This window comes from Coenobita brevimanus, chromosome 23 (genome assembly GCF_032717465.1).
Source record: "Coenobita brevimanus isolate Jiangsu-jjx chromosome 23, ASM3271746v2, whole genome shotgun sequence".
In the NCBI taxonomy this organism is placed as follows: domain Eukaryota; kingdom Metazoa; phylum Arthropoda; class Malacostraca; order Decapoda; family Coenobitidae; genus Coenobita; species Coenobita brevimanus.
Window position 1 is genome coordinate 14625074 of NC_136976.1, and position 11394 is coordinate 14636467.

Consider the following 11394-nt stretch of genomic DNA (forward strand, 5'->3'; position numbering starts at 1 on the left):
AATCTTAGGTATTGCCAGATTCTGCAGGCTCCCACTCTTGAATTATTCCTACAAAAACAAATATATAAATACATGTGTTGGTAAAATCCCTTCACATATGACTATTCTTCCCCGACATTTTCTGTGTTGCTCTGCCAGCCTCACCTTATCGTTGCAGGCGTCAGGCCCAGTGGTTGCCATGAGGCTTGGCGGCTCTTTGTTGGCTGGCAGCCGTTTGCTAAACCCGTGCCTGCACAGTGCCTGGGGCCCGGGTGTGCCGCTACCACACAGGCTAATTTAGTCTCCTTTGTCAGGGGGAAGCGAGAGGGACGAGGCAAAAGAATGGCTCTTTTGTGAGGCACGCCGCTTTTTTCACGTCTACTCTGGCGAATTGGAGGTGCTGTTGTATCTTTTGTGAAGCCGAGGTCGCTTGTGTGTGCTATTATTTGCTTTTTTGTGGAGATGGGAAAAAACCCGAGGAAAGTCTTGACTGTACCTAAAATTCTGTAGCCAAGGTCGCTCCAGTGTTACGGAGGTCCAAGAGAAAAAAAATGAAAGAATTGCTAATTTACCACGGAATACCAAATTTCAATTATTACAGATACAACTTTCCCGTACTGTATTCTGGCTGGACAAATGACAAAAATGGCACTGCTAAACCTAGATAGGCCTACTCACTTTTTTTTTTTTTTTTCACGGATACAAAAGTTTCACCATAAAATAGCACTGTAATGGTATTTCACCCACATGTCAGCTGAGTTCACAATTAGTCCACAAGCACTTAACTCTATGCTGTTAATACCGGTACCAGTACCACTTCCATAGATGAGACAACTCTTGTATTGCATTCCAGCAAATACCAAACGATTACATTTAAATAGATAAGTAATGAGAGGGTAAGAATGTTAAAGCAGCATTTTTAATTTTAATTCTACCCAGCCGTAATACAAATACTCCACCCAGAAACTGACAGATAATAACAATGGATAATAAAGGGACAACATTTTCTTTCTTACCTCCAGATCCTAAAATTTGACAGACATCTAAAACTGAATTCAAACCCTCTAATGGTAAAGACAACTCTAGCATCCTATTTTAGTTAACACCATCGGAGCTCATTCATCTGAGACTTAGCCATAGGAACATGAAAGTTAAATCTGGCACCATTAGTCCTGTCGTGGATGAGACAACTCTAGTACTGTATTTCAGTCAAATTCAGATTTTTTTCCTCAGGTGAGAGTGATTCATCTGAGGACGAGAGCGTGAAAATGAAGCCTGTGACTAGTATAATGAGGGATATTGCCACCACACAGGAGGACGTAAATATCAAAGGAACACAACCAGCAGGAGTATTTGTAAACGATCTTGTCCAATGTACAGGATAACTAAATCTTTATAACAGATAAATATCGTCCGAGATCGCCCTTTTCCCAGTTACTTTTCACTTTATTTCTACCCTGATCTAATTATGAAGTGTTTGGTAGCTTTATGTGTGACGGCAAGCTTATGTACTTGTATGAGCAAACTTACACAATAGTTAAACTTAGGACAGTTTATAAATGCGATCATAGATGTCTACCACGTCATCGCTCCTACCTGCATTATCACTGATGTGTGTGTGTGTGTGTGTGTGTGTTTGCGAGAGATAGATAGATAGATAGATAGATAGATAGATAGATAGATAGATAGAGAGAGAGAGAGAGAGAGAGAGAGAGAGAGAGAGAGAGAGAGAGAGAGAGAGAGAGAGAGGTTGTGTGTGGGGGATGAGATTGGGAATGTCGGAGAGAAAGGGGATAAGGGGAAGGAGGGAGGGAAGGGGGGTCGAGGAATGGCAAAAGCAGGTGGTGTGGTGGTGATGGTAGTGGTGGATGCATTAGTGAGATGTCAGTGTTAGGATCTCCATGGTTCGGAGTTATGTGGTGCCGTATGTTGCCTGGAGGAGCTAACACCCACAACAACAGCAATTAGATGTTTATAAAAGCCACTAAGCTAAGTGTTTCTCTGATGCTCTGAGATTCGTACCTCAGTCCCAGTACCTCCGTATGGCAATGGCTCTTTGGGCGTTTTGGTTTCATCATTGTTGCTTTGAGATTTTACCTCATTTAAACGATCTAAGGCTTCTTTGGGTCACTCTCAGCAAAATAAAGTGGTATGACGCTAGCATTAGGTTACAAGAGTTGTTCGGACCATGGGAGGGTTAATTGGGGAATGTATTAACGCTCAAGCCTCTATATCTCACTTTCAACAGAGTAAAGTCGTCAAAAGTTAACAAAAATATTAGTACTTGATACGTAAGAGAACTGGGCATTATTTACTGTTAGGCTTCTTTTCTGACATTCGTCATAATTTTCACCAGTTACCTTGCTCGCTACTACTATCTGTTTGTTCGAAGATTAATACATCGACCTAAATTCCTTGCCATGTTTTTTTTTTTTTTTTTTTTTTTTTTGTGTGTGTGTGTGTGTGTGTGCCTCATTTAACGGTCCTCCATCCATGGACCTGACTTTTTCTGCCCCCTTTTTTTTTTTTTATTATTGCGATTGCTGCCCTATTTTTATTGTTTTGTAGCAACAAATCTGTGTTTTTCTGCAGTTTTCCCTCCAGGTTTCTACTTTCGCTTTTAGGCCATTACTGACAACCTGTCTTTTTCTGCTTTTTAAAAGTTGGGGAGTAAAGCTTTCATTATGGGGTCTTCTACGGGTAAACCTGTCTTATTTCAGCTTTATTCCTTACAGATTGTAGACTCCCCCTCTCGGAAAAAAAAAAAAATCAACCTCTTGATCTTCCAAACTGCTATTTCGTTTTAAACGCCACAGTACTGGCTGACCTGCCGTAATCTGTTTTTGTTCCACAATGACTACCCCGTTTTAAGGTACACAACTGATGAAGAAGGTGATGAACTATGAAAAGCTAACCTCTGGAGTCACCAACTTAGTGTGTGGCTAATCAGCGTATCGTCAATATTCCCCTGTCTCTGGGGACCCATGCTTGGGGTAAAATCTTCCAACTTCTAGATTCTGTAGTTTTGGACTACACTTGAAACAAAGATAACGACAGTAGAACTTGAAGTAATACCCTTCTCGAGGACCCGCTCATCTCTCGATCCTTTGGTGGACTAGTAAGGTTCTGAAAATGTGAGCATCATAAGGGGATAAGTAATGATCATTATCGGTGACCTGTTCAAAGTGTCCCTCAGTGAGGGCTGAAGCCACTGCACCGAGAAAGAGACAAGCACTGGGGCCCGGGCGATGATTGGCACCTGGGTGGTCGCGGTAAATCTTCCTCCCATAAAGAAAAAAAAAAAAAAAAAAAAACTCAGAGCTTCCCTGAGGAAGTCAGAGATTGAGCCAGACACACAGTGATAGGAGGTATCAACATCGTTGTCCCTGGAGCATAGGCATTGGTCTGTGATGTGCACCAACAGGTTTTCAGTAAATGGTAGACTATGGAGTTAAATCTTCAGCTTGCAAGTTAAGTGGCACTCCCTCACTTCCCTCCCCGACATGACCACCAAAATCAAACAACTATACCCCACTGTGCAGACAAAACACGTGTTGAATCACTGTGGGGAAACTGAGGAAGGGCACAGGGAACACGATTAACGATTGCTTATGAACACAGGGGAAGTCAGAGTGTCGGTAAAATCAGGATTTCACACCTCCATCTAGGGAGCTAGCGATAAGCAAAGCCCCAGAGAAGAACCACGCTACAAGATATCCTTCTCTGTTTATGTTTCTAGTGTAGCCTAACACTGCTGATCCTAGAACCTGTGGTACATTTTCCTCAGGTACTAATAACCCAGGGGAGGTGGAATATTGAGGATTCGCTGCACTAAGGTCCTGCCTTTTTTTTACCCTTGTTCCACAGACATTATTGCCTTCATTCACGGCTGATGTATTTGTCCCTCAGAGATTCAGGGGATTCTGTCTCATTTAAATAGCCCTTACCTTGAGACCTATCTTTTTCTACCTTTGTATTCCTCCAACATTCATGTCTCGATCCAAGCAACTCATTGTATATTAACCTCTATCTTCTTCGCAGGATTTCCCGAAGTCTCATCAGCCCGTTCTAACCACTAATTTACGCCTCAATAAATCAAGACCCAAGGGAAGTCCTCTCCTTCCCTGTAATTTTCCTCGTCTTCCTATTACCTTCAAATATTCACCTTGTACCTCTCGAACTTAGGAATGTCAAGACGCTGATTCACGAACGTGCGATCAATACTTTGTTGTAAGAATTTTTTTCCCTTACTGCAGGAAGGACGAAATACAAAAAGTGTAGAATCCTTCCATGTCTCTTGTTTTTACAGGGAGACAAAGAAAGAACTGGGTTGAATGTCTCTAAGTCTTGTTTTTCCTGCAGAAACAGGCTTGTTTAAGGTCAATAAAATGTAAGATAGTTTTTTTTTTTTTTTTTTTTCCAGGAAGGACAAGAAAAGTGTAGAGATTTTCCAGCCTTGTCTTTTTCCCAGCACCTTACTTACGAACAGAAAACTTATCGTATGTAAAATAATTTCAGGCACGATCTCAGACACTATCTCCACCTCCTCCTCGCTGTCCAATATCACCTTCAACCCAGCTTCATAATGTCCATGGTATTCTTGCTCTTACCTGATGACTACATTCGGATTGAGAAAAACTTGTCAAGCTGGCCAGATTTAAATATGTATTCCATTAACCCCATCACTATTGCAGTGCTGTCCTATGTTGGAGAAAGTCATGTGTTGGTAAGAAGGAGTAAACTACAACAATGTCCTCTGGATGAAGTCAACTGCTTCAGCCAGAGTACTCCATTTCCATATGTTTTTGCTATCATTTACATTATATTCTTCCAGTTCTGACAGTTTTACGTAGGTTAGCTCAGACTTTTTTCTAGACACACACACACACACACACACACACACACACACACACACACACACAACTAGCTGGGTGGCTAGCTAGCTAGATAAAAATAAATATATAGGTTGGAAAGCTAGTTGGACAGGGCGCAAACTAGGGGTTCGGATAATGCTGTAACAAATGATATACGACTTACTGAGTAGGTCTGTGATGTGAGGGCACAGCTGGTAAAAGGAGTAACTGTTGTGAAGAGAATGGTAAATTGGAGAAGGCGAGAAAACTAAGTCTGCTACAAGAGAAGGATTGGCGAAGGAAAGCGTAAAATTTAAAATAATAATACATAATAGGAACTCGTGTATGGATCTCCGATAGTGTGTGAAGTGCTGGTAAAAATATTTGGCGTTGAGGAGAAAGTAATAGACTGGACATGAAGGTAAATAATAAACTAAGAAAAGGGAAGGGTTGGTGAGACAAAGCGAAAAACTTAAGAAACAACATATGGGATGGAACTTGTTTATAGATCGTTGAAAATAAGTTAGGAGCTAATAAAAAAATGGTGGGCAGTGGAGAAAGAACTGTAGACTGAACAAGAGGTAAAAAATGACTAGGAAGGAAGGCGGATAAGTGAGAAAAAAATGGCACAGAATTACAAATAGGTAACCCGACTGATAATATGCAACTTGTGTATAAGACATGGAATGCTGATCTGGTAAAAGGTGCTCGTGTTGGGAAAAGAATGATCGAGTGCAGAACGAAATAATATAGTATTACAAGAAGGTTGGTAAGATGCTGCCTAACATAAGATAAAAGATTCAACAGCAAACAATATGAAACTACTATCCATTTCAGAGGCGGAGTTGCGCTGTTTTTCGCAAATATCTCCTAAGCGAATCGTTGGATCAGTATGATATTTCAACACAGTACTTTTGACATCCTGGCCTAATTTATGACCCTTAAACCATACTGCTACATATGTTACATTAGGAGTTTACTGAAGGATATTAAGCCTAATCCAGTCATCAAATCTAAGTTGTTATACAAAATCGGACGAGTGCGACTGTGTGGGGTAGCTCCTCCACTAACACCCTGAACAACCCTCTGACCATTCCTTCCCTACCCCCCAATATCGCGTTCACCCCCTCCCCGTTTCCCTCTTCACTCCCAGTCACACCATCCCTCTCCCATCTTTGCACTTCCGTTTTCTTTTTTCATTCTAATTGCATACATAATATTTGAATATGACAGTATGTATATAGTTATCATACATTAATAATATTATTTAACACAGTTACCTACTGTTGTGTGTGACCATGAAAACCAGAGTGGGTCAAACGACCATAAAATCATTGGCTAATTAAGTTGTTATGGCCGTATCATTACCGATGTATCTACGGTTACCAAAAATATGAAGTCAGTTTTGTTTTTGGGCAACCAAATAAAATCGTTCATGGTTGCTTTATTTGTTCATCTTTTATTTTTAATAAGCAATTTATGCTTTCATTGAATATCCTCAGTCTCCCGTATCACTTCCCCCCTCTCTGAGGTACCCCCCCTTCCCCTTCCCGAGGTTATGACATCAGCAGGTACAGGGGATAGATCATTGACTGTCGAGGCACGCCCACTAACAACAGTATCTACAATGTCTTCCCGTTGCCCCCGTGGATGCAGGACAGCTTTTATCATTCGTCTTGCCACTTTGTTCAAGAGGGAAAGCACCCGTGGTCGAACTTACATAAGTTTGAATAGGTGAGTACATAGTTTTGTCCATGTTTATAGTATATGTGCTGTGTTTCTTTGAATACGGCGGGCATAATAACCACCCACTTCACTTTATTTTGTTCGAGCATTTGATAGACAATGGTATAAAAAGTAAAAATTACACCAAAAATATTCAATCGGTACTGTTGCTATATAAGTGTATAATAATGTTGGCAGAATCACTGACAAACAAATCATAATGATCTCATGGATAACAATTATACCAATTATCTTGGAGCCAATTATTTTTAGGGGAGAACGAGGTCTCTGGCTGTGAAAGCAAAGTAAGATGCTGCTGGTTCATAAGGCTCTGGGTAAAGATTGAGCCACAAGACCCTTTTCCTTCGAGTCTTTTATGTCTATAATATCCTACCATATTTTGCATTATGCGAGTATTGATGTAATAGACTTTCCTGTGTAAGTGAACTTGCTATCTATATCAAATTTTTTTCTGTTTTATGTTATGTGTACACGTTTCTTAACATATATAACAGTAAGGCAGACTGTATTATGTCGCAATGTCATATTATAGAAGAAATGCAAAATATAACAACACTGATCTTTATGCACACAGGCCTTACGAGCGAGTTGCGAACATCATGGGCACGAGTGTGTCAACAGTGAGGAGCATTGTGAGCAAAACCGCCACATCCTCCCCTTCCACACCAGCACCACCGTCCACAACCTACACGGGATGCTTCGACAACTTTACTGTCGGTGCAATACGCCGCCACATCCAAAGAAAGTTTTCAGAAAGACAACATTTCACACTCAGTGTCATATCAGCTGATCTGAAAACAGCTGGTATTATCCCCGAGGATACCTCTGAAACAACAGTTTGGCGGATTATGCACACCATGGGATTCCGATACAGAGTCTCACAACGCAAGATGTATGTGAGGAAGGAATCGCTGGAGGTGGTGTGTCGTCGGATAGCCGCTCTCCGGGCTCTACAACGCCACCGGAAGGAGGGAAGAACGGTGGTGTATGTGGATGAGACATGGTTTACCACCAGGATGGGCCACAGTAGGGAGTGGGTGGATACCACTCAGGCTCCCATCAGCACCACCTACAGTCGTCAGGTACCACCTGGTGAAGGGGAGCGATTTGTGGTGGTCTCAGCTGGCACGGACGAAGGTTTTGTTGACGGTTCCTACCTGTGCTACCCAGCCAAAAGTAACCAGGGTGACTATCATGGGGAAATGAACGGAGAACTGTTCCAGCGATGGCTAACAACGCAGCTCCTTCCGTCACTGCCAAACCCATCGGTGCTTGTACTGGATAATGCACCTTACCACAGTCAGCTAACAGAGGAGAGTCGATGCCCTACCATAGCCACCAGGAAGGCGGACCTCATCAGATGGCTGGAGCAGCACAAAATTTCCATCCCACCTGCTTCCACTCGCCCTGAGCTGCTGCTCCTTTGCCAGCAGAACCGCCCACAACCCCAGTATAAAATCGACAACACCTTCCGTACGTGGGGACACGAGGTCATACGGTTGCCACCTGGCCACCCAGAACTCAACGCCATCGAGCAAGTATGGGGCTGTATGAAGCGCCATGTGCGCTCCACACTACAACAGTTTACCCGGACGGACCTACAGGATAGATTGGAGGAAGCCAGGCATATGGTACACAAGGACGTCTGGACGGGGGCTGTTCAGCACTCCCGCAAATTTGAAGAAGAATACTGGAAGACTGACAACATACACGAGGGAGTGGAACCCATTATTATCAACATCGCCAGTGATGATGAAGATGATGACGTCTTCTTTGAAAGTGATGTTGAATAAATTTTGTTATATTGTTTACATAGTTTTATTCCTACAATATGATATATTGCTCCAACTTAATAAATGTAATGGAATGTATGTAATAGTATTTACAATAAAATGACGATGTATGTATGTATATACTAATGAATATTACGCATCATATACAATAGAGCATTGGAGTTTATAATTTTGTAATAATATAAATAGAGACAGGTAAAACAATATATATCAACTGGACCATGTTCACATTTTAGGATGAATACACAGTATTGTAATAATAGTAATAACTTCTCCGAGAAGGTTCAGGCAACAAGTGATACAATTTGTAGTCCGTGAATTTCAATGGTTGACCATAAACACTGCAAACATATAGGCATAGCTTCTATTGCATGTACGTAATCATCCTGATGTACAGTACTTTCTACGCGAAATACGACTTGCATCCATTGCAAATAATCATATCAATACGTCTACAACTACATAACATTCTTACATTATAATACAGTGCTGGGATAATGAGGGAGGAACACAAGAGTGATGAAGGAGGCGAGGAACTCTGGAAGAATAGGAGGGATAACGAGGACGAGAAGGGGGAGAAGTAGGGGTAGTTAAGAAATAGTTTGGGAGGGTGTTGGGGGGCAACACTTTCCTTCGAATGCGTCAACATGACTAGTCGACTTTCTGTTATTTTTCACGAGTAAACTCCTCACATAACATAAATAGCAATATGGTTTAAGGGTCATAAATTAGGCCCGGATGTCAAAAGTAGTGTGTTGAAATACCATACTGATCCAACGATTCGTTTAGGAGATATTTGCGATAAACAGCGCAACTCCGCCTCTGAAATGGATAGTAGTGTATGGATATGAGGAAAAAGAATTCAAGAAAAGAAAATGGAGGAAAAAATGAAGAGCTGGAGAAGACGGCCATAGAAGTAATTAAATGATACGTTTCGAGTGAGTAGCATCTTATATGTACGAAGTACAAGTCCATGTCGCCTTGCATGAGTCGAAATGCCGGACAGTAGCTTTCTATGCATCACTGCCGATCTCTTCTTGTGACTTCTAAACACGCATAGACTACTGTAGGACAAGAACTAACGTTAATTTGTGATGAAAAGTATACTACATTTGAATTCTTCGTCTTCTAGGATTCCTCTGCAGCAAACTTAGGGCCGGATACTCAATGCGAGCCTTTAACCTCGGCGCCAGTTGATGAAAGGTGCTTTTTTGTACGGCAGGTCGAAGGCGCCTTTGATGGAGCTTCGGATTCCTATATTCAAACAACTTTAAAGGCGCCTTTGGTGTGCCTTTCTGTGAAAAGGCAACTCTCTCTCCAAAGGCTCCATCCGATACCCCAGCCATTGATCTTCCTGGCCTTAAGAGGTTTGATATGTTTCTGTCCATAAATGATTCTCTGAGACTGTGTTAAGCAGGAAAGTGATCGCCTTTCTCTAGAATGAATTAGACACAGTGGAACAGTCTTCGAAGTTCATTTCTCTGAGTGTACACTGTCACTCCAGTGGTGAATAACAGATTATATCGGTAGTCCTGCAGTACCATACATTTTGAAACGATGTGTTACCATAATGATATTAGGTATATGTTATACAAATTATGGACTTTCACTCCTGTCATGTGCCGTGGTGTGAGACATTTAAAGTACAACGGATGGTGGAGATCTGGAGATGCTAGTTTTCTCTCAGTGGATGTGCAAAATACAGTCATGTCAAGCACTTGGATATGAATGAACACATACATTAGCGCCAACAAACTTCTATGACTCACTCCAGCTGAATAAATTCGTCTGATTGTAGATGGAATGAAATACCTGTACTAGAAAAGTCCCGACCATAAGAGGGTGAATGTTACCAGTAGGCCTATGAATACGCTCAGCAAAAGAATATCAAAACTTTCCAGATCTTGACAATGGTACCTAGAAAATACTTAAGTACTATTAACATTTTGCACACGGGCGTGGGTCCTCCAAATTTCCCAGTGAAAACCGTCTGTCACAGGTTATTTCCTATTTTTCATAGATTAGCATAGATACCGAGCACCTCTGGAATTTAACGTCTGAAGTATAGAAAGACCAATTACCTGTATCACAGGTAGCCTACCTTCTCCCCAGTGAAGTTTTCTGCAGGAGGTACAGTAGGCTTGCTGTCAAATTCTAATAACGAATGTATTACTTTTACTTCAGTATTTAAGCGCCTTTCAGATATGTTAAGTTAGGTTAGGATAGGTTAGGTTAGAGCCGAGAAAGAGTTTTAGCCTAGTAGGTAAAGCAGGCTTTCAAGGTTAGGTTCAGTGTTAACATGAGGTGGAGATCATGGGTTTGAGATATAAAAAATAGGATAGATTAGGTAAGGTTAGATTCCATGGCTAGGCTAGGCATGGCTTGGTTAGGTAAGGTTAAGGTAGGGTAGGTTTAGATTTGGGGTAAGCTACAGTAGATTATATTAGGTCATCAGGTGTCCTATGTCTTTAACTGGGTTGTTTATGGTTTTTATATTGCGTACGGCTGGTTATGTACTCAGTATTGATGCATTCAGTTGATGACATCATCAGTAAACACGTTGCTGCAGGCATCGTGGAGACTTGCTTAAATAACCGAAAAAATATACTTTTTGTTTGTGAATTTTTTTTTTTATAGTCTATTGTCAACAAGCAACTGTCTATATTGTATACTGTCCTAAAATTATTTTCCTTAAGATCCTGTAGCTGTAAGAAGATAAATGAAATCGTTGCTCCCAGTGGTAAAATATATTTTCATACATAAATTCAACCGAACAGATGTGGAGGCTGTAGTGTACATCATACCCTTCCCCCTGCTGATACACAGAGTTCTACACAATCGCACTCTCTTATTACAGCAGACAGTAGTAGTTGTAGCAGCAGATGTTGTAGCGCCAGGTTCATATGAAATGTGAACCCAGTGGGCTGCAGGCTGCAGTTACGTCGCTTCGGCTGCTCACCTTTCTCCTTTCAGGGAATAAGGAGGGAGGTGAGGGAGTTTGCATGTTTGGGCAGCAGCGTTGT

At 41.4% G+C, this 11394-nt stretch overlaps 1 protein-coding gene across 1 annotated transcript in view; it reads left to right on the top strand.

The window, feature by feature from the left end:
- Window positions 1-8371, top strand: part of LOC145392650 (uncharacterized) — a 57657-nt gene extending 49286 nt beyond the window's left edge. The window contains exons 3-5 of the mRNA XM_080266972.1: window positions 1213-1353; window positions 6335-6566; window positions 7153-8371. Coding sequence (XP_080123098.1) covers window positions 1213-1353; window positions 6335-6566; window positions 7153-8371 — 1592 coding nt within the window. The remainder of the gene's footprint in view (window positions 1-1212; window positions 1354-6334; window positions 6567-7152) is intronic.
- The last annotated feature ends 3023 nt before the right edge of the window (window positions 8372-11394 follow it).